Below are 23,112 nucleotides of genomic sequence, written 5' to 3'. Positions count from 1 at the left end.
ATTAAAAAATAAAAATAAAAATCTCATTTATCGTGACATTAATAAATGTGTTGATTGGTTTGCCTCTTTTGCTGTAACTTTATCTTTTGATGTCCAATTTTAGAGGATCCTCTTGCTGATATTCTCCAATGTCCTCCTGATAATCCTGCTGAAATTTCTTCTAATTATTTTTTTGTTTAACCTTTCTTTACCTTTTTTTTTTTTTAGCACCACGAAACCAAAATTATTACTTGGGCTTTTGACGTCCACCGGGGATTCTAGGCCCGGAATTGGTCACCTGGGCTTCATAAGAATCATCTAGTGAAAAAAAAAAAACATATTTTTCAAGATTTTTTTTTATTTAATAGATCTCCCATTGAAGAGTAATAACTGACAGATTTTACATTAAGAAGTATTTCTTTTACTTAAAGATGATTAATATTAGAATAAATAAATATAAAAATTTGAATTTGAATCCTTTCTTTTTTTTAAAAAAAAAATTCTAAAAGTAAAAAAAGACTAATTAAATTATTATTAATTAAATGATTTTTAAAAAAGATTAAAAAAAATGGCAAATTCTTTAAATGAAAAATAACAAAAATCCTTTTAACAATTATCGATCGCAATTTAGTTAATTTTAAGAGAATTAATTAAATGTTAATTGAATGATTATCCTAAAATTATAAGGCTTTGAGCTGAAATTCTTATAGGAAAGACAAAATAAAAATTTGACCATTCCTTTTTTATTTTAATAATTCTAACGTAGATCATGGGGCCTCGTAACTTCATCGAACACATCTACTTTTAATGATGGAAAGCATTTTTGAGCAGCCCATGAGATGCCTTAAAATTTTCAGCCCATGACCCATCAGCTTGAATAAGTCATAACGTTGGTACAGGATAACACCCTCGTTTTATCTGAAACGGTGACGTTTTTCTCTCAGGCGGTGGTTTTGGTAGTAGATGCTTTAAACCACAAATAAGCAAACCCTCAGGCTGTAACTGGCATTTCAACTGAACCAGTGCAATCGGAAACGGTGGAAATAAGAGTGGAGATTCTGTGTTCTCTTCTCACTAAGGAGGTCAGTCGGCTACTGTAAGTGCTCTTTTTCTTTTGCTGTATTTCTGTGTTCCTTGTGTTGTTTTAGGTATGACACGATATGTTCATGCTGTAATTGGTCATGTTTTTCTTATCTAAACCCTAGTCTTACTGAACTTAGGGTTTTAATTTTAAATTATTTATTTATCTTGGTTTTACTTTAGGTTTTTGAGAGCCGTTAATGGCGCATCTTGGTGGTGGTGCGGAAGCACACGCCCGATTTAAGCAATATGAGTATCGAGCCAACTCCAGTTTGGTACTTACCACTGACTCTCGCCCGCGTGACACCCATGAGCCCACCGGTGAGCCTGAGTCCCTTTGGGGCAAGATTGATCCTAAAAGCTTCGGTGACCGTGCTTATAGAGGCAGGCCTCCTGAGCTAGACGAGAAGATTAAGAAATCGAAGAAGAAGAAGGAGCGTGACCCACTCTCAGAGCCTGCTCCCAGTCGCCAAGCTAAGAAGCGCCGCCTCCGAGAAGAGAGTGTCCTCACTTCTACTGAGGAAGGTGTTTACCAGCCCAAAACCAAGGAGACTAGAGCTGCCTATGAGGCCATGCTCAGCGTCATTCAACAGCAGTTGGGTGGTCAGCCTCTCAATATTGTTAGCGCTGCTGCTGATGAGATTTTGGCTGTCCTCAAGAATGAATCCGTGAAGACCCCTGACAAGAAGAAGGAGATTGAGAAGTTGTTGAATCCTATTCCCAATCATGTGTTTGATCAGCTTGTTTCCATTGGCAGGCTCATCACTGATTTCCAAGATGGGGGTGATGCTGCAGGGCCTGCTGTGGCTAATGGTGATGATGCTCTTGATGATGATGTGGGTGTGGCTGTTGAGTTTGATGAAGACAATGAAGATGATGATGAAGAGAGTGATCTTGATGCAGTTCCGGATGAGGAAGAAGATGATGATGATGTGGCAGAGCCGAATGGTTCAGGGGCTATGCAAATGGGTGGTGGAATTGATGATGAAGACATGCAGGAGGCAAATGAAGGCATGGGCCTTAATGTGCAGGATATTGATGCTTATTGGCTGCAAAGGAAGATCTCACAAGCTTATGAACAACAGATTGACCCGCAACAGTGCCAAAAATTGGCAGAGGAGGTGCTTAAAATACTTGCCGAGGGAGATGACAGGGAAGTTGAAACCAAGTTGCTGGTGCATCTCCAGTTTGAAAAGTTCAGCCTTATTAAGTTCCTTTTGCGTAACAGGCTAAAGATTGTATGGTGTACCCGTTTGGCAAGGGCTAAAGACCAACAAGAGAGAAAACTGATCGAGGAGGAAATGATGAGTTCAGGTCCGGATTTGGTAGCAATTTTGGAGCAGTTGCACGCTACAAGGGCGACAGCGAAAGAGAGACAAAAAAACCTAGAGAAGAGTATAAGGGAAGAGGCTCGCCGGCTCAAGGATGAGAGTGGTGGGGATGGTGATAGGGATAGGAGGGGGCTTATTGATAGAGATATGGACAGTGGTTGGGTGAAAGGTCAGCCCCAGTTGCTTGATCTAGATAGCATTGCCTTTGAGCAGGGTGGCCTTTTGATGGCAAATAAGAAGTGTGATCTTCCAGTTGGTTCCTATAGACATCAAAGCAAGGGCTATGAAGAAGTTCATGTGCCAGCCCTGAAGCCTAGACCAATAGCACCTGATGAGAGGCTTGTGAAGATATCTGACATGCCAGACTGGGCACAACCGGCTTTCAAGGGGATGCAACAGTTGAACAGGGTACAAAGTAAAGTGTATGAGACTGCTCTTTTCAAGGCGGATAATGTCCTTCTTTGTGCTCCTACTGGGGCAGGGAAGACTAATGTTGCAGTACTCACCATACTTCAGCAAATTGCATTGAATAGGAATCCAGATGGTTCATTCAACCATGGCAACTATAAGATAGTCTATGTTGCACCAATGAAAGCTCTTGTGGCTGAAGTTGTTGGTAATTTGTCAAATCGACTGCAGGAGTATGGTGTCAAGGTTAGGGAACTAAGTGGAGACCAGACATTGACTCGTCAACAAATTGAAGAAACTCAAATAATTGTGACTACTCCAGAAAAGTGGGATATTATTACTCGTAAGTCTGGTGATCGCACTTATACACAACTTGTGAAACTTCTTATTATGGATGAAATTCATCTCCTCCATGATAATAGAGGACCTGTGCTTGAGAGTATTGTTGCCAGAACTGTTAGACAAATTGAAACTACGAAAGAACATATCCGGCTGGTGGGATTGTCTGCTACACTGCCTAATTTTGAAGACGTGGCACTGTTTTTGAGGGTTGATGTTGAAAAGGGACTCTTCCATTTTGATAATAGCTATAGACCTGTCCCTCTTTCTCAACAGTACATTGGAATCACGGTAAAGAAGCCACTGCAGAGGTTTCAGTTGATGAATGATATCTGTTATGAAAAGGTAATGACTGTAGCAGGAAAGCATCAGGTTCTTATTTTTGTTCACTCGAGAAAGGAAACAGCGAAGACAGCTCGTGCAATACGGGATACTGCACTCGCTAATGATACTCTTGGTAGATTCTTGAGGGAAGATAGTGCAAGCCGTGAGATTCTCCAAAGTCATACAGATATGGTCAAAAGCAATGATCTGAAAGATCTTTTGCCCTATGGTTTTGCAGTTCATCATGCTGGAATGACGAGGGTTGACCGTCAACTTGTTGAGGATCTTTTTGCAGATGGGCATGTACAAGTGTTGGTTTCCACTGCAACTCTTGCTTGGGGTGTTAACCTGCCTGCTCATACTGTTATTATCAAAGGGACTCAGATTTACAATCCAGAAAAAGGTGCATGGACTGAGCTAAGTCCTTTGGATGTTATGCAGATGTTGGGTCGTGCGGGAAGGCCTCAGTATGATTCATATGGGGAAGGAATTATCATCACTGGCCACAGTGAACTTCAGTACTATTTATCTTTAATGAATCAACAGCTTCCTATTGAAAGTCAGTTTGTATCCAAACTGGCTGATCAATTGAATGCAGAAATTGTTCTTGGAACTGTGCAAAATGCTAGAGAAGCCTGCAATTGGCTTGGCTATACTTACTTGTATGTCCGTATGCTACGAAATCCAACGCTGTATGGCTTAGCACCAGATGTTCTCACCAGAGATATTACATTGGAGGAGAGGAGGGCTGATTTGGTAAGCAGCAACCCTTCAATGGCTTTGTCCTCTTTTTCTTTTCATTACTTCCAGTCTTTTTTAATGTCTGCTACTTTTTCATTGTCAAAATATGTTTATTTGTTCCTTCTTGTTCATCTGTAGATTCAGTTGGGGAGATCAGATTTAATTTCTCTAATCATTTCCAATCCTTCTCCTGTTGCATGAACAAATATCCTTTCCTAGTAAATGTTTGAAGCCACTGTAGATTTATCTGCTGTGGTCGAGTAAATTGGTTCTTGACCTTTATACTCGTGATGAAGTGTAAATGTGCACTTGCTAATTACATATAGCATCCATCCATTATGGGAAAAGAAGGATCAAACTAATTTCTTATTTCATGCAATGGACAAGGTTGAATGACATTGTTCTAAATATGATGAGCCAATACCAAATATCTAAGCCTTGCGTGTGGGTTCTTTTGGCAAAGGAAATTACCAGTTTCAAGCATATGCATGGGTGAGGATTTGTATAGTTATGAAATGAAAGCAAAGAAGTCCTTGGATAAAATCTCAAGGCCAACAACTTTCTCATGGTTAAGGAGTGTTGTTGGTATAGATGGGAGTACCTAAAAAGGGTTAACTTTTGAAATTACCTTGAGTGTTTTGATTAGATTTTTGACCATTGAGAAATTGATTTGGTATTGCAATGTTTTTCTTGCAGTTATCTAGTCTTCAACACGAACTATTATTGCATTCTTTTCCTCATATTATTGTTATTGTTGTTGTTGTTGTTATTATTATTATTATTATTATTATGGAAGCAATATTATTGATGTAAGTGGGCTCTTCATTATCTTTTATTTCTTAATTTAGACTCTTTGTCGGCTTATTTGAGCTGCTAATACTTGTGTTCATATTTATCTAATATTAAGCATCTAATCGTATTCTAATGTTTTTCTCAGATTCATTCTGCTGCAACTATCTTGGACAAAAATAATCTGGTCAAGTATGACAGGAAAAGTGGATATTTCCAGGTCACTGACTTGGGTCGCATTGCTAGTTATTACTATATAACTCATGGGACAATATCCACTTATAATGAGCATCTGAAGCCAACAATGGGGGACATAGAACTATGCCGTCTTTTCTCCTTGAGTGAAGAATTTAAATATGTAACAGTAAGACAAGATGAGAAGATGGAACTGGCAAAGCTTTTAGACCGTGTTCCAATTCCAATCAAGGAAAGTCTGGAAGAGCCTAGTGCTAAGATTAATGTGTTACTTCAAGCCTATATTTCACAACTTAAGCTTGAAGGGCTTTCCCTCACATCTGACATGGTGTTCATAACTCAGGTTTGTTCTCTACTAGGGCTTTTTTTTTTTTAAATATTATTATTATTTCAGTTAAATGCTGACTATGTCTTTTTTGTTATTTTTTAACATTATCGTGGGCAGAGTGCTGGCCGTCTTCTACGAGCTCTTTTTGAGATTGTCTTGAAAAGAGGATGGGCACAGTTAGCTGAGAAGGCTCTGAATTTGTGTAAAATGGTCAACAAGAGGATGTGGAGCGTCCAGACACCCCTGCGTCAATTCATTGGGATCCCAAATGAAATTCTGATGAAGTTGGAGAAGAAAGATTTGGCTTGGGAAAGGTATTATGACCTTTCATCACAGGAAATTGGTGAGCTCGTTCGTTTCCCAAAGATGGGAAGAACATTGCATAAGTTCATCCACCAATTCCCAAAGCTTAACCTGGCAGCACATGTTCAGCCAATCACTCGTACTGTGTTGAGGTTTGAACTTACTATAACACCAGACTTTCAATGGGAAGACAAGGTTCATGGATATGTGGAACCATTTTGGGTCATTGTGGAGGATAATGATGGTGAAAGCGTTCTCCATCATGAGTACTTTATGTTGAAGAAGCAGTACATTGATGAGGACCACACATTGAACTTCACAGTGCCAATTTATGAGCCATTGCCTCCACAGTATTTCATCCGTGTTGTGTCAGATAAATGGCTCGGGTCACAAACTGTTTTACCTGTCTCTTTTAGGCACCTTATTTTACCAGAAAAGTATCCTCCACCCACAGAGTTATTGGATTTGCAACCTCTGCCCGTGACTGCATTGAGGAATCCATCATATGAAGCTCTTTATCAAGATTTTAAACATTTTAATCCTGTCCAAACTCAGGTCTTTACTGTTCTGTATAATACAGATGACAATGTATTGGTTGCTGCACCAACAGGGAGTGGGAAAACCATCTGTGCTGAGTTTGCTATATTGAGGAATTATCAAAAGGGACCTGATAGCATAATGCGTGCTGTTTATATTGCACCTCTTGAGGCAATTGCTAAGGAACGCTATCGCGATTGGGAGAGAAAGTATGGTCGAGGTCTTGGAATGCGGGTTGTTGAATTGACTGGAGAAACTGCAACAGACTTAAAGCTGCTTGAAAAGGGTCAAATAATTATCAGCACTCCGGAAAAATGGGATGCTTTGTCTCGTCGCTGGAAACAGAGGAAGTATGTGCAGCTGGTTAGTCTATTTATCATTGATGAGCTCCACTTGATTGGGGGTCATGGAGGTCCTGTCTTAGAGGTGATTGTTTCTAGAATGAGATATATTGCTAGTCAGATAGAGAATAAGATTCGAATTGTGGCTTTGTCATCTTCCCTTGCAAATGCCAAGGATCTTGGGGAATGGATAGGAGCCACCTCCCATGGCCTTTTTAATTTCCCCCCTGGTGTGCGTCCTGTCCCCTTAGAAATACATATTCAGGGAGTGGATATTGCCAATTTTGAAGCAAGGATACAGGCCATGACGAAACCAACATACACTGCAATAGTCCAACATGCCAAAAATGGAAAGCCTGCTATTGTGTTTGTTTCTACGAGAAAGCATGTGCGACTCACTGCTGTGGATCTGATGACATACTCAAGTGTGGACAGTGGAGAGAAACCTGCTTTTTTGTTGAGGTCCTCGGTAGAGCTGGAGCCCTTTGTTGGCAAGATTCAGGATGAAATGTTGAGAGCTACTTTACTTCATGGTGTTGGATACTTGCATGAGGGCTTGAGTAGCTTGGATCAGGAAGTTGTGTCACAGCTGTTTGAAGCTGGGTGGATTCAGGTTTGTGTTATGAGCAGTTCAATGTGTTGGGGAGTGCCATTGTCAGCGCATTTGGTAGTTGTGATGGGAACTCAATATTATGATGGGCGTGAAAATGCTCACACTGATTACCCTGTTACAGATCTCTTGCAGATGATGGGTCATGCCAGTCGACCTCTACTAGATAACTCTGGAAAGTGTGTCATCCTCTGCCATGCACCTCGTAAAGAGTATTACAAGAAATTCTTATATGAAGCTTTCCCTGTGGAAAGCCATTTGCACCATTTCCTGCATGACAATTTCAACGCAGAAATAGTTGCTGGAGTTATTGAAAATAAGCAAGATGCAGTAGATTATCTTACTTGGACATTTATGTATAGGCGGCTCACTCAGAATCCAAATTACTACAATCTCCAGGGAGTTAGTCATAGACATCTTTCTGATCACCTTTCAGAGCTTGTTGAGCAAACATTGAGTGATTTGGAAGCAGGTAAATGTGTTGCTATCGAGGACGACATGGACCTGTCTCCACTGAATCTTGGCATGATAGCATCATACTATTACATCAGTTACACTACTATTGAGCGTTTTAGTTCTTCTTTGACTCCCAAAACAAAGATGAAGGGTCTTCTGGAAATTCTGGCTTCAGCTTCAGAGTATGCCCATCTTCCCATACGACCTGGAGAAGAAGAGGTGCTTCGGCGGCTGATCAATCACCAGAGGTTCTCATTTGAGAATCCCAGATATACTGATCCACATGTGAAGGCAAATGTACTGCTACAAGCCCATTTCTCAAGGCAATCTGTGGGTGGAAACCTTGCACTGGACCAACGAGAGGTGCTTCTTTCTGCCAGTAGATTGCTCCAAGCAATGGTTGATGTTATTTCAAGCAATGGCTGGTTAAGCCTTGCTATTCTTGCAATGGAAGTTAGTCAAATGGTGACACAGGGGATGTGGGAGCGTGATTCTATGCTTCTACAGCTTCCACACTTCACAAAGGAATTGGCCAAGAAATGCCAAGAGAATCCTGGAAAGAGTATAGAGACAGTATTTGATTTGGTAGAGATGGAAGATGATGAAAGGCGGGAGCTTCTCCAGATGTCAGATTTACAACTGCTAGATATTGTGAGGTTTTGCAACCGCTTCCCCAACATTGACATGTCCTATGAGGTGATGGATAGTGAGCATATGAAGGTGGGAGACGATATCACTTTGCAGGTCACTCTAGAACGGGATCTGGAGGGGAGGACAGACGTGGGAGCAGTTGATGCTCCCAGGTATCCTAAAGCCAAAGAAGAAGGCTGGTGGCTCGTTGTTGGTGATACCAAGAGCAACCAGTTGCTTGCCATCAAGAGGGTTTCTCTCCAGAGGAAGTCAAAGGTGAAGCTTGAGTTTGCTGCCCCCTCAGAAGCTGGAAGGAAGTCTTATACTCTGTATTTTATGTGTGATTCTTATCTGGGCTGTGACCAGGAATATAGCTTCAGTGTTGATGTCAAAGAAGCAGGTGGTTCAGACGAGGACAGTGGGAGAGAGTAATTCCATTTTCAGATTTGTTTTTAGTACTTTTTTTAGCATCAACGCCCAACAATAAGAATTAACTGATTTTGGTAGTTGTATTTGCTTTTGATCTACTGAACCTGTTTCTGTTAAGTTGATTTACCGAACCCTTGTTTGTTTCTATATCTATGTAATGAAATTTCATGATGAGCTGGCGGTGCCCTGCACATTCGAAAAATATCTGATCCTGTAATGGTTGGTTTTCATTAAATGTGTCTGATCAAGCATTTGAAATAAAAATGAATTTTCTTGCATGAATTGTTCAATAGTTGAAAGGATTGCAAACGGTGATGCCCTCTTTTTATTTATTTATTTATTTATTCCTTCTCAGTATTCAATCATGCACAATTTGTATTTCAATTCCCAAAACCACGATTAACATCCACTTTACAATAACATTGAAGCAACATATTTGATTTCATATCAGTAAACAGAATTTGCATTCCAATTTCTAAAACCAATAATCACACAAGAAGAGAAAAAGATCACAAACTGGGATACGCGAGCAGAGATTGTGCTTCGCATAAAACCCCAAACTCCCTAACTTTAGACTCTGGATGATATCAGAATCTCAGTCAACAAGATTTCTGCCAACATTAGCATAAAAAAAGAATCTACAAACCTTGTTTCCTTAGCATGCACGGCCACCACCAATTGAACAGAAAATCAGCTAATCTAATTAAGCTGTTATTTACAATATAGAAATTTCAAGATTTACCAAAAACCGAAAAATAAAATGAACTTTCATTGGTTTCTTATTACCACATGATAGTAATGAATTCGAACTCTATTAAAAAATCTATCAGGAAAAGCAAAACTTTTTTTGAGGGCTTATAATCAAGAGCAACAGTGTTCGTCTTAGGCCCATTAAAGGGATAATGATACGATAATCAAGTTTCTTCAATAGTAAATAACAATAATAGCAAATACCACGACAGAGTTCAATTTACAACGAGGGGTGTAAAAGTAAAAAAGCCCAAGCAACACTAATACTACATTTCGATCATCAGGATCAGGGGGACGGCGGTGGCTCATAGTTGGGTGGCTAGTCTTCGTAGACTCGACACTCATCGGTCTCTGGATTGTCCTGACAGAAATACTCGAGAGGATCCTGTTTCTCCAACTTAAGCCTGAAATCGGCCTTGGCTTGGCTCACCTCTTCCACCTCATCCCATGCCACCTTGCACTCGTCGGAGGTCTGGTCTCCCTCGCACACCTCCTTCGCTTCCATTACCTTCTTCTCTATCATCTCCGTAAGCTGCTTCTCCCTCATCTGCGTCCCCTTGAACTTTGGTGCTCCTCCCATCGCTCGCACCCTCAGATTCATATTAGCTGCCTTACTTTCACTCCTCTTTAAGGCAAGTGAATCGAGGAAAACTTTACAATAAGCGTCAGATGGCGTCGAGAAAGATGAAGGAAGGATCGACGTTTCTCGTCTTGGAGTGCTTAAAGCTGTGACGAAAGGGTAGGATGCCATCTTCTTCGATTAACAGATCCTCTTGTGCTCGCTTTCTTTTGCCTTTCTTGTTCACCAATACAAGTGGGAGGACATGAAGGTAATTTTGATGTTTGATAGATTGTTTTGGCTGTTTAGGACTTGAATCAATCGCTATGAACCATCGAATGGGGAGTCCATTTATTATTTGACGGATTTACCTAAACACCCTTAATATTTACAACCTTTTTCTCAAGAACTTAGTTTATTTTGATTTTATATGATAATTTTTTAAATTATTTAATTATATTAAAATTTATATATTTATTATTTTAAATTAAATATTAATTTCAACATAATATATAATTTAATAATTATTAATTTTATTTTATTAAAATTAATTTATATTTAATAGTGCACCTTGCAAAATATAAATATAAATAATTGAATCTGAATAAGCGGCATAAAAAAAAAATAAAACTTGAGTGGTCCACCACTGTCTACGGCCATTTCTCGCATTAGTAGGGGTCTTACTTTTTACGTGAACGGTCTAGATTTCATGCCGTAAAATGAAGGGCCCTTGATCAAAAAGTAGGTAGAGAGCTTTTATTATTTTGTAGACTACTCTTAAAACATTATCCACATCAACAACCCACATTGGAGATATCCGATAAGTTCAAAACGGAAGCGACTAATGGGGAGCTGCCCATTTGTCCTAGCTCTTATCACCCTTCCCTAGGGGCTTCGCTCTAATTTTTTATTCCTGAAATTAAGAATCCGAAATTGGATTACATTGTCATTTTAATTTCCATTTGTAATTTTAAAATTATTTTGAAAAAATTAATTTATTTTAAATAAAATAAAAAATTTTAAAAACATAACTTAATTTTAATTTTAAATTAAATTAATTTATGGTTATGGGCTAGCTGTAATTTCTTTATTCCTCTTAGCCTTCTGTTTTTTCTGGCCCAAGCCCATAGTGCCTTTAGTTAAATTCAAACTCTCAACATGGTAGGGCCAGCGCAATCTTCCATGAAATTGATTCCTTACTATTAAAGTAGACCTTGAGTAGCAACGGCTACTTCTTGATTTCAAAATTCCTTTGCTAACTCTCTAGAGCGGAGAAGAAGAAGAAGAAGAGAAGAAGAAAAACAGGAGAAGCAGTGATGGATCAAATAGACCCGGAGTCACAGTTTCTTGCTTCAAAGCAGGAGACAGGTTACGAATGGGAACTCTTCAAGGAAAATGTGAGACCTTTGAAGAGAGGCCGAAACGTTCGCCTCTTGAACGACGCCCTCAAATCCCACAACCACAATCAACTCAAGAAGTCTCTTCTTGAGACTCGAAGGTCCCTCTTCTTATTCCTTATATTTGATTTATTTACTGTCATTTTTTTTCAGCTTTCCTTTCTCCTATTTTTTACACTTCCTCGTGCGTTTAGGAGGTTGATTGAGGCAATTGATGACTATAAAGGGGATGATCCTCTCCTGCCATGGCTCGAGTAAGTATTCTGCTCACTATTCTCCCGTTATTTACATTTTTGGATATTGGATTAGCAGAATATTTTTCCAGAAACAACAGCAACTGAGCATTAATCCCAAACTAGTTAGAGTTTGCTATATTCTAACAAATTGATAACCAAATTGATAACAAATTGGATATTGTAGTATATGATTTTTATTGTTAACATGTTTGGAAAGATGGTATGGCACATGATGGTTTAATAACCTTTTCTTGATTGGTTAAATGGTATGGTATAATAAATATGAAGGTTATTAAAATACCTTAATTGTTGTTTTAAATATATAAATAGTTGTTTTAAACTTTGCCTGTAATGCAACACATGCAGTTTCTATTGTAAAGGCTTTAAATTATTGAAAATGCTTCTACAAGTCTCTAATCTTTTGCCTATCACATAATTTACATTCTAATATAGGTGAAAAATTTTATTTAAAATTATTAATAAATGCAGTAGCATCATCAAGTTCAAAAAAAATTTTTTTAGTTGAAAAATTCATTTAAAATATATTTTTTAATTAAAAAAGTAATATTATATATTATTATTTATTAAAAAAAAAAAAAAATAAAATTTTTTTTATATAATATTGATAAGAAAAAAAAAAAAAGAACATATGATGTGAGAGACAATAGAGGATTGGCATATTTGAGAGACGAGAGAATTTTTATAGAAGGGAGAGACTTAAGATAAGAGATGAGGAACGTCTCTAAATAAAAAGAATAGAGTATAATTGAAATTTTATAAATTGTGTAAGTATACAATTGGAATGCAAAAACTTTAAACCATCTAATTGTGTAAGAATATAGTATAATTTAGTGATTTGAAAATCTATGGTAAAATCATGGTTAAGGAACCATCACTTTAGAATCCAAAATCACCATTTTTCAGAAACAATATGTTATGATAGGCACGTAAATCTAAGACACGCATACAAATCACACAATCACACGTTATAAAAAAGAGAATAAGAATAACACAAAATTTAACGTGGTTTAACTGTAAGGTCTATGTTCACGGGTTCACGGGTAAAATAAGAGAAAAAGTTACACTATGATGTAAAGAGCAAGATACAATCACTCAAAACTCTCAAACTCTAATCCAAGTGTGTTCTCGAATATCTCATAACTCTACCGCAAAATCAAGTGTGTTCCCCAATATCTCACAATTCTAACGCAAAGGGTGGAATATTACAATATTTATATTTGTCCATATTACAATACTCTCAAACCCTATCAAGCTTGTGCCCTCCTCTAACATAACATATCTCACTTTTTATCCTAAATGGATCGTAGTGTGAAACTTTCGGTTCGGGTAACAATTCAGATCCTTGACATATTCAAAATTCAAGCCACAAAAAAAAAATAATACAATCTTCACAAACAAATAGCATTACTATACAATACATTATGAAACCATGAGAACCATCATCCACATAAGGTGTAAAACTTCTCCTTCCATAAAAAACCAAGATATTAATATGTTATAGCTTCATACTATTTAGTCCTTTTCATTTTCCGGTACCAATTTGATTTATTTAATTAAGCATTGCTCTTTTTTTTTGTTTTTTGAAGGTGTATTAAATGGGTTCAGGAGTCATTTCCGCCTGGTGGAGATTGCTCAGGACTGATATTAATATATGAGCAATGTGTGCGTGCCTTTTGGCATTCAGATCTTTACAAGGACGATCTTCGCTACCTCAAAGTGTGGCTGGAATATGTGGGTCCTTTTTTAACAATTCTCCTTGCTGTTCTTTAAAATTTAAGACTGCCTCGCTTATATTTGGTGCCTATGTATAATGTAGGATTTTCTTCTGTTCAGTCTAGAGTTTCTTAAGTTTGATGTTGTAATGAAATTGTATTCAGGCTGAAAACTGTGCTGATGCGGAAGTCATTTACAATTTTCTTGACGCAAATGAAATTGGAAAGTCACATTCTGCATTCTATGTTGCATATGCTTTACATATGGAGTCCAAGTCTAAGATGAAGGCTGCAAATGACATATTTGATCTTGGGATATCTAGGTAAGTCTTTCACTAATTTTTTATTGTATGAAGGTGCTGGTCTGCAGTTGTTTTTACTCCCTCTGCAGTTGTATTGCAGTGAGGTTCTGACACAGGTTTATGCTAATATTATACAACTGTATTACAACTTAATATTTGCCTATTCTTTATCATATTGTTGTGGCTGGTGGTGATTTATGGTTTGATTGATAGGTTGTTCAGAGTGCAGATGTAACTAGTAATTTGAATTACCTCAATTATGTTTATTTTGATCCTTAAACTTGTTTATATAACTTCTATTTTCAAACAATAACAATTGGAAAATGCAAAAAGAGTATGTGGAATTCATATATATGATTTTATTGTGTTGGTTTAATATCATGGAAAAAATTCTGCAACAGGCTGGTATGGATTGGCCAATATTATTTAGATTTTTATCATGTGTAACAGTTTATTCAGACATGTTACCTTACCTCTGCAAAAATCATATCCTATTTATCTGTTATTACGTCAGTCTAACCAAAAGCAGGAATAGAATAGTTGCACATTTCAACATGTTAGATTTATTGACTTTATTATTCATTGATGAACTTTCTTTGTCTGACTGATGTTTCTGCTTTCACAGAGAGGCTCAACCAATAGAAAAATTGAAGGACGCCTACAAGAAATTTCTCATGAGATCAATGAGAAGACCAAAAGTTGTGGAGGTATGCAACTTATATTAAGTGAAATAATTTTTATGTAAATGATTTATTGTTGTGTCTTGTTTCCATTTTTAGGATGCCTCTGGAGAAAATAACTTGCCAGTCCGAAGCTTTGGAACTGTGTTGGCCAGCGCAGAAAACAGTAAGTCTTTATTACTGTGTTCCACCGTCTCAAGTTCTTTACATGCTTAAAAACTGTTTCTTTTCTTCTAGGGAGGCACAATATGGAGAATTCAGATATTTCCAGGAACAGATTGAATCTAGACAGGCAAGTATATAGGATTCTACTGTAGCTGCCATGGATTGTCTTGAGATTATTTTTCTCCTTCTCTCTCCTTTGTTCCAATCTCCTTGTCCTTTATGAGATATGACAATAAAGTATGAAAAATACAAAAGATTCAATCAAGACTGCTTATTACAGAAATACAGAAACTAATTTTGTATTATTACAGGAATACAGAAACTAATTTTGTAACTAACTGTAATAAAATCAGACAAAAGATAACAGATTGATTTAGGATTGCAACAAATCACACATCACATGCATCATTTCCATTAAGAAATAAATTGTCTAATGCATTCTGCTTTGAATTGAAGGGGAAAGGAGTGGACAAAAATGGAATGTTATCAAAATTATCTCAGGAATGAATTTTTTTTAGTTAAATTGTAATGGCTTGTTCTTATAATTCATTCAAAATCCAAATTTCCATGTTTTGATGACATAGTTCTTTTACATCTTTTTGGGTTTATATATATATGCATAGTCAAATGGTGAAAAATGATCCATATAGTCCACCTCAACTAGTTTGGAATTTACTACTTAGTTCTTCTTGTGTATATTGTGTATATCTCATATTCTCATTAGAAAATTAAGAGAGTTGTTATGATGTCAACATGTTTGTCAGCAGCAAACAGTTGTTTGATTTGTTTAGCGTCTCAGCATGCAAAATAAGTTTGTGAACTGCAACACCATTTATTATTATGCTTTCCCTTCATTGAAAATGCTATTTCTGAAGCTCATTTTAAATTTTGGTTACATATATTCTAGAATCTATTACATTTGTAGGCTCCCATTCCCTACTGCAATGAGATGATGTCAGATGATATTCACAATATTTGAATGTTGTTGATGAGTTGGTATTTTTCGCAAGCTACCTAGTTTGATCAACATTATCATATGTATCAATATTCTCACCCAATCTTTGTTCTGATTTCATTTTATAGGGCTCAAAAGACCCCCCTTTCTATTTATAAGGACTCAAATACTGATATTTTGCTGGGACATCAATCTGGCAAGTCAAAAACAGATTTCAATCCTTGGAACAATCTTGGAGCTCGAGCTGAGAGAAACAAAGAAAATAATGCAAAACCTGCCAAGTGGACAACTCACAAGGTGCCCTTTCCTCTAAAACATATTTCTCAGTTCCAGTTCTCACTAGAACACAATTTTTCCAGATGTTCATGTAAAACGCCTACCCTAAAGATAAAAATTTTTTAGATTCCACAAAGACCAGGGCCTAGAGCTGGTGGAGCGACTCCAAGCACCTGCATTGAAGTATTTGTTGATGAGGAGTGTGCGGAGTGAGTAATTTTATGTTTATTTGAGAATATATGGCAGCCTGTCCTAAGCCAACTGATGACTCCGTTCTTCAATATGTACACATTATATGCTTCTTTTTGATAATTCTCACCCCCATCTGTTATTTACTAATTTGTGTTCAAATTTCTTGGCAGACAAGACAGATCACACGGTGATAGTGGCAAGTCTTCAACTTTGCAGCTCAGACAGGGGGATGGCCTAGACATCAAAAAGTGCGTACTGCAACTCCATAATGTGCACAATTTCACTGCTCGTGTGATGTAACTGGTGACATATTCTCATATTTCATGTGCAGGGAGACAGAATTGTTGAGGGAGAACCCGTTACGCAATTTCCCTTTAAGCAGCCTTCCTAGATGATGCATGAGTTGATTACACTTCTCAAAAATGTTGTATGAGGTGGCATGGATCAGCTTTTATCTCTAAAGCTTGATCTCTGTCAGTTTATTTTGTTTTCAGATTCTTTAATTACTTAGGTTTTGTTTCCCTGGAGCTATCCATTGTTTGAGAACAGCATGAATATTACTTAGAAAAATTGATTCTGTGTTGATCATCTACTTTGCATTGGTTGTTACCTTTTGGGCTATGGTAAGGTTTTGTTGGATATGTTGACTCTATCTGCTGTTCAACAGTCGGTGTTTTGATTGGACCACCAACACCCAGCGCAAGTTCTTTAGCATTTTGTGGGTAATTGGTGAGGGATTTTGCTTCAGCCATCTTGTAAAAGACAAAGCTCAACGATAGAGCAGAATTATGACCTGGAATCCGAAAGTTCTGTGATCTATTGACTGTAGGGAGTATGATTACACCAAAGTAACACCTTTGCTTATTTTGCTAACGACTTGTCTGACTATACTTTTAGGGCCAGTTTTTGGATCTCTGAATTGGCCAGATGAACGCAAGGGTGGTAAGAAAAAGAGGTTCATATGGTCCTGTTAGTATAGTGAATTTAAACTTGTATCATCACTTTATTCCTCTCCCAAAGTTTAAATTGTTTTTTGGCATGGAATGTGATGCACTAGGTTTTCTCTTCTTTTACTGTGAAAAATGATGTGCTCCAGATCCCTGTTTCAAATGATATTACAGGAGGGATTTTCGTAGCTGGCCCAATGTTTCAAAATTCTATCAGTTGAATTGGACTAGCTGGTTAATGTTTATGTAAGTTAGAATTTTTCATAACAAGTCGGTTAAAAAATATTTAATATTGATAGCTTGCCACAATAAATGAAGTGGCCTTTTGAGTAATGATTTAGCCCTAGGACTCTTTTCGTGACATTATCATGGCAAAAGAGGTGGTAATGGGATCCATTGAGGCCTATCAATTATGAACAAAGTTGAGGAAGATACGGATCTTGTGGGGAAATTACCCAGGGAGATGATGAGAGATTGGAGAAAGGATGCTGGCTGATGTTGCTTGAGGTTCTTAGGTCGGTGATGAGTGCTGCTTGTAATCAAGAAAAAAGGTGAGGTCGGTGGCTTGAGTTAAGTCACTCCAACACTTAAGTAAACACTAAAGAGAGCAAATATCAACAAAAAGAAGAAGAATAATAGAGTAACGTATCTTGAATAGAATTATATTTATAAAGTAGGGGACAATTCTTTTTTTGTTTTAATCAGGATTTTGCTTGCTCATACCAGCTCAATTCCCTCTATTCTTTGCGGAGGTATTAACTAATATGTCTTATATTTTTTACTATAATATAGGACATATTTTCATTATGCAACGAACTCCTATACAATTCCTCTTTCCTTTTTTCGAATATATACTCATTTTTAATCGAATAACCATCTCATCTTAAACTCATTATGAATAATTCAAACACTTAATACTTTATTTGAATACTTTGTAGACTGTCTGAAAATCTAATATTTTATCCGAACACTTTGTGAATTGTACGAACACCTAATTTTTTATCCTGATTCGAATTTAATGATCCAAACCTCTTTCCAATTGGATTAGATTTTTACCGCGCTATATCACTGGCATACTTATTATTTACTGCTTAAGGACATGTTTGATGTATATATTCAAACTTTAATTAATTATTTTAAGAGCTCAACTTTATATTAATAACATAAAATAAAATGTTGTAATTTATTTAACCAAAAAAAAATTATGATGTATTTTGCTTCTTTGGTCTTTCTATGTATTTTAAATTAAATGTTTATAATTTGATTTTTGTTGATTAAGCTAAACACTCTTTTAATCCTTAATATTTTGTTTTATTGATAATTTAGCTTTTAAAATTTAGTTAAATTTATAATTTAGTTTTTATAATTTTAAAATAAAATAATTTAATCTCTGAAAATTTATTTTATTAATAATTTATGTTTAGATTTATATTTTATTTTTTCTTTTATATATATATATAATTATTTATGTATTGTTAAAATAATAATGACATAAAAAATTTTATAATTTTATAAATTTATAAAGACTTATTTATAAATAATTATAATATGTAAGAATCAATTTGTAAAATATAATGGGATTGATATTTTAAAAATGTAGAGATTAAATTAATAATAAATATAATTTTGATATTAAATTATTTATAAAACAAAATTTTAAATATTAAATTATTATTAAAGCAAAATATTAGGAATTAAAATTATTTTTAAATTAAAAATAAAATTAAGAATAAATATTTTTTTTTAAAATTAATAATAATTCAATTAAAATTTTAATAGTAGCGTTTTATCCGAACTCAAAATTAATTATAATTTAACCTTATAAAAAAATCAATTATATTAAAGCATAAGATACTTTTCCTTAAAAAATTCTAAATAAAAAATTAATGTATTTAAAATTAAAAAATTTTTTATAGTTGTTCCGCGTGTTAACGCCACAGCGTCTTATTGTCCACGAAGACTGTTTCTATTGGTTGAATGATGGCATCGCAAAGTCAGACATAAGGAAGGATCCTCTGTTACTCGAAGAACGGTAGGGCTTTAGACTTTTGGTTTAGGGATTTATGATTCACACGTGGACGGTAGATGGTGCTAGTAAAAGCGCGTTAACCTAACCTTTTTCCTTAACCCCAAAGAAACAAAGCAAAGAATTGTCGCTATTACTGTATATAATTCAGCTGTGCCGCTCTCTGAAGGAGAAGCGATAGAATCAATTTCTTGTAAATAACAAGTTTTCCTCTCATTTAATCTTCGTCTCTGTTTATCATGGAGGATACAGAATTTCAAGATGATGACATTCTCCGGAAATTCAATTTCGATGACCTCGGCCAACTCGATTGGGAGAATCTCTTTACTGGATTATCTAACGCTTCACCTCCTCTGCTCCCGGAATCATCTTCTCCGGCTCATTTCTGCAACTCCTCCCCTGATCCTTTATCTTCGTGGATGGGCCAACTCGAGAACATCCTGATGAAAGACGACGATTATTCTGTCGCTGTAGAGCCTATCCAGCAATTTTCCAACGAATTTTTGGCTGATATTCTTGTTGATTCTCCTCCCGTTGTTTCCGCTGAAGTCGTCGATGCAGCCACCGACAAGGACTCCAGTGCTTCCGATAATGGTACTGGTAGTGCTTCAGAGACGGAAAAGGATAGGAAGAAGGTGGTTGATGATGGAGTTGAGGTAAAAAGCGACGGTGAGGATCACGATGATCCTATCTCTAAGAAACGGAGAAGGTACCTGTAATTTAAATATTATCTATTTAGATTTTCCCCCCAAAGTTATTAGATTTTTAATTTCTATTGAAGAAATGGCTCTTTCTTTGTGTATGATTGATGTTAAGCTTTTCTAATTAGTGTTATTGGTTCTATGGTTTGCACTCTCTAGAATGATTATGTTTGTAATTTAACTCTTGTTTACATTATTTTTCTATGGCAATTCTAACTCTTGATGAAGCTATAAGGTTATATGGCGTGTGTATTTTGTTTGATGCATTGGCGTGGTTCCTTCACATTCCATTGCCACACAAAGTACAGATCAGTTCACTGGAGACTTATTTTCTGATTGTGTTGTTTACATAAGGGTTATAGGGTAGATTTCATTTTCTTATGAGTTTCCATATGATACTAAATGTACATGATGCTGTTTGTTGTTGGATCTCTGAGCATTTTGATGATTAATATTTGATCTCTGTGTCATAAAATTATTCGAGGACGGAACTCTATAGAAGACTGTTTTGTTATGTATCAAGTTCTGAGAAAATTATTTAGTAATGCATATTGTAATGGTTGTGTAAAAATATGTCTAAATTTTCCAGGCAGTTGAGAAATAGGGATGCAGCTGTTAGATCAAGAGAAAGGAAGAAGATGTATGTGAGGGATCTGGAAATTAAGAGTAGGTATTTGGAAGGGGAATGCAGAAGACTGGGGCAGTTGCTTCAGTGTTTTATGGCAGAGAATCAAGCTCTACGTCTTAGTTTGCAGAAGGGCAATGCATTTGGTGTTACCTCGGCCAAGCAGGAGTCTGCTGTGCTCTTGTTGGGTATGTGTCATAAACTATATATCTTGCTACACATAACTTGTATCATCATCCTAGTTCCCAAATTAGGAGATATAAAGAGAGGGTGATGTTGTTTTAACTAAATAAATTGGATATCTAAAAAACAGGCCTCATTTTGGCAACAGAAAACTTAAATTTGAGTTTCCAAGCTGAGGGGGGTGCTCCAAATAGAGCACCTTTTGACAAGTATTTAACCTATTAAGCAACAAAGCCCTTTGGTAAGATATCCATTTTAAAATTTGATTAAAGCATATTGGGCAACTTGTGGCAAATTGTGCTATTTCCTCCTTATGATTCAGAATTCACCACTATTAGGGTCCGAACATAACAGTTTCTCTTTACAGTTGCTCAGTATTATAAGTTTCCTACATGTCAGATAATCTATTGATTGGGATTTTCTAGAACATCAAGCAGGTCTTATTGGCTCTATGTTAAATGGCAATGTTTGCCTAATCTTGATTTGTTATTTGTGTTGGGTTACTTTGCAGAATCCCTGCTGTTGGGTTCCCTGCTTTGGTTCCTGGGCATCATGTGCCTGTTCACTCTGCCCACACTTCCAGAGTCAATTCCGGTGTCAGTTTCACAGGAAAACGCGGAAAAGAAAGTACCAGAAAGAGGAGCAGGAAGTAAGATGTTTACATCCTTGGTAATACAATCTTCTGTGAACAGTAGGAGATGCAAAGCATCAAGGACGAGAATGAAATCAAGATCCATATTCGTTGGAGTCTTGGTGGGAGGCTCTCTTCTTTAGAGTAACTTATTGGGAGTATCTATAATCTCCACTTCTTTCAGTCTTTTCCTGTTTCATTTAGTCTTATATCGTGTATTTTGATGGAATGGGAGAATATTTTTATAAGCAAGTGAAAATGCTGGGGGATTGACGAGTAAACGCAGGAATATATTCTAAGCACAGATGAGTTGAACTATTATATGTTAATTTTGATTATATATTTTTTTAGGAAAATTTATTATTTAGTTGTGGATTTTATCACTAATATAGATTAGATCCTGTATTTTAGAAATTAAACTACTTGATTTCTCAATTTCATCATGTTAAAATTCAAAGTGCATCCGTTTATATTTTGCCGAAGACCAAAATGCTCCTGACTTCAGCTTTTCCTTTCCTTTTTCCTTATAATTTTTCCTCATTTTCTTTCTAATTTTCTTCTCCTCCAAACACTGTAATTAAGGAAAACTCCACCTGAGCCATTAACCCGCCATGCCCAATTCCATTTACACCTCGAAAACCTTGCCTTGGCCCACGTAGAACGCAGTTTCTTTCCTTTTTCCTTTTAATTCTTCCTCATTTTCTAATTTTCTACTTCTCCAAACCTACAATTCAGAAAAACTCCATCACCTGATCCATCAGGCAACCGTATCCAACTCGATTTACACCTCCAAAGCCTTGCCTTGGCCCACATAGAACGCAAAACACGGGAACCATCCATCGGGCTGATTTAGTTTTAGATTTACTTATACTCGAATTGAAATTTTAGTATGCTTTTAATTTAGTTATTTAATATTTTCATTTTAATTTAATATATTTTTTAATTTTAATTGATTTAGTATATTTTTTATTCTTAAAAAGTCATACTTAAATTGAATTATTAATAGGATATATTATATAACACATCTTTTAGTTATTTTTAAGTTAATACAACCTTTAATTATAAATTGTATATATAATTTAATATTAATAATATAATAATATAAATATATTATATAATATATATTTTAATTATTTATTAATTATATAATATTTAATTATAATATATATATATATATATATATATGAGTTTGTGTAAATTCAATTTTTAGTTTGATATATTTCACTTTAATTTTAGTAGGATTCTAATTTAATATTAATAATATAATAATATAAATATATTATATAATATATATTTTAATTATTTATTAATTATATAATATTTAATTATAATATATATATATATATACACATGAGTTTGTGTAAATTCAGTTTTTAATTTGATATGATTTCATTTTAATTTTAGTACGATTTTAATTTTGTTCTCAATAAAAAAATTAGAACAAGACCAAATAAAAATATCAAAACAAATTCAATTTCATATGGATCTTGCTAGATCTATACGATTTCTCGGTTTAGTTTATGATCCCTCATCCCTCAAATAAAACCACGCGGCAGCCATATCCCTCAGCTATCTACATAACCATGTTATGGGTGAGGTACTGCGAAGTTTGTACTCATCACCAATGGTTAATGCGCTCCTATGGTAAACCCTCTACATAATGGAATTCATCATTTATGAGATAATGAAAGCCGTTTGTTTCATTCACATGATTTACGAACATCTGTTACATAAAATAAAAAAAAATAAAAAAAAAAAAAAAAAAAAAACAAGGAGACGAACATGTTTTGCGGTAGACAACTATTTGACTCTTTTCAATTCTTTATCTCGTAAACAAATCACGTAGCTTCCCTCTGTTGGAATGCAATAAGTTCCAAGAAAATTTTAATTTTTCTCATTGTTCCATTCTGAAAAAAAAAAAAAAAAAAAGCGAT

General features: G+C 35.7%; 4 protein-coding genes across 5 annotated transcripts; 3 read left to right on the top strand and 1 right to left on the bottom strand.

Moving 5' to 3' along the window:
- Window positions 1-907: 907 nt before the first annotated feature.
- On the top strand, window positions 908-9,022 carry LOC110639656 (DExH-box ATP-dependent RNA helicase DExH12). 2 transcript variants are annotated; one of them, XM_021790699.2, is made up of 4 exons: window positions 908-1,061; window positions 1,243-4,217; window positions 5,140-5,529; window positions 5,632-9,022. In XM_021790699.2, the coding sequence occupies exons 2-4, from the start codon at window positions 1,260-1,262 to the stop codon at window positions 8,821-8,823; spliced, it is 6,540 nt and encodes a 2,179-aa protein (XP_021646391.2). In that variant the 5' UTR covers window positions 908-1,061; window positions 1,243-1,259; the 3' UTR covers window positions 8,824-9,022. The 2 variants fall into 2 exon arrangements, with proteins under 2 accessions (XP_021646391.2, XP_021646390.2); XM_021790698.2 differs by having other exon boundaries at window positions 915-1,075.
- Window positions 9,023-9,726: 704 nt separating this feature from the next.
- LOC110639658 (calvin cycle protein CP12-3, chloroplastic) lies at window positions 9,727-10,321 on the bottom strand. Its single transcript, XM_021790701.2, has one exon. The coding sequence runs from the start codon at window positions 10,319-10,321 to the stop codon at window positions 9,890-9,892; it is 432 nt and encodes a 143-aa protein (XP_021646393.1). The 3' UTR covers window positions 9,727-9,889.
- On the top strand, window positions 10,253-16,653 carry LOC110639657 (mitotic spindle checkpoint protein BUBR1). Its single transcript, XM_021790700.2, has 12 exons — window positions 10,253-10,400; window positions 11,397-11,627; window positions 11,721-11,780; window positions 13,370-13,514; window positions 13,661-13,818; window positions 14,423-14,504; window positions 14,577-14,643; window positions 14,715-14,769; window positions 15,726-15,894; window positions 16,000-16,082; window positions 16,236-16,313; window positions 16,397-16,653. The coding sequence occupies exons 2-12, from the start codon at window positions 11,446-11,448 to the stop codon at window positions 16,458-16,460; spliced, it is 1,143 nt and encodes a 380-aa protein (XP_021646392.1). The 5' UTR covers window positions 10,253-10,400; window positions 11,397-11,445; the 3' UTR covers window positions 16,461-16,653.
- A 2,452-nt stretch (window positions 16,654-19,105) lies between these two features.
- LOC110639678 (bZIP transcription factor 60) lies at window positions 19,106-21,545 on the top strand. The gene is made up of 3 exons (XM_021790719.2): window positions 19,106-19,747; window positions 20,329-20,552; window positions 21,059-21,545. The coding sequence occupies exons 1-3, from the start codon at window positions 19,278-19,280 to the stop codon at window positions 21,319-21,321; spliced, it is 957 nt and encodes a 318-aa protein (XP_021646411.2). The 5' UTR covers window positions 19,106-19,277; the 3' UTR covers window positions 21,322-21,545.
- Window positions 21,546-23,112: the final 1,567 nt, after the last annotated feature.

The sequence above is a fragment of the Hevea brasiliensis genome, chromosome 12 (genome assembly GCF_030052815.1).
Source record: "Hevea brasiliensis isolate MT/VB/25A 57/8 chromosome 12, ASM3005281v1, whole genome shotgun sequence".
NCBI lineage: Eukaryota > Viridiplantae > Streptophyta > Magnoliopsida > Malpighiales > Euphorbiaceae > Hevea > Hevea brasiliensis.
This window is presented reverse-complemented; position numbering and strand designations above follow the sequence as displayed.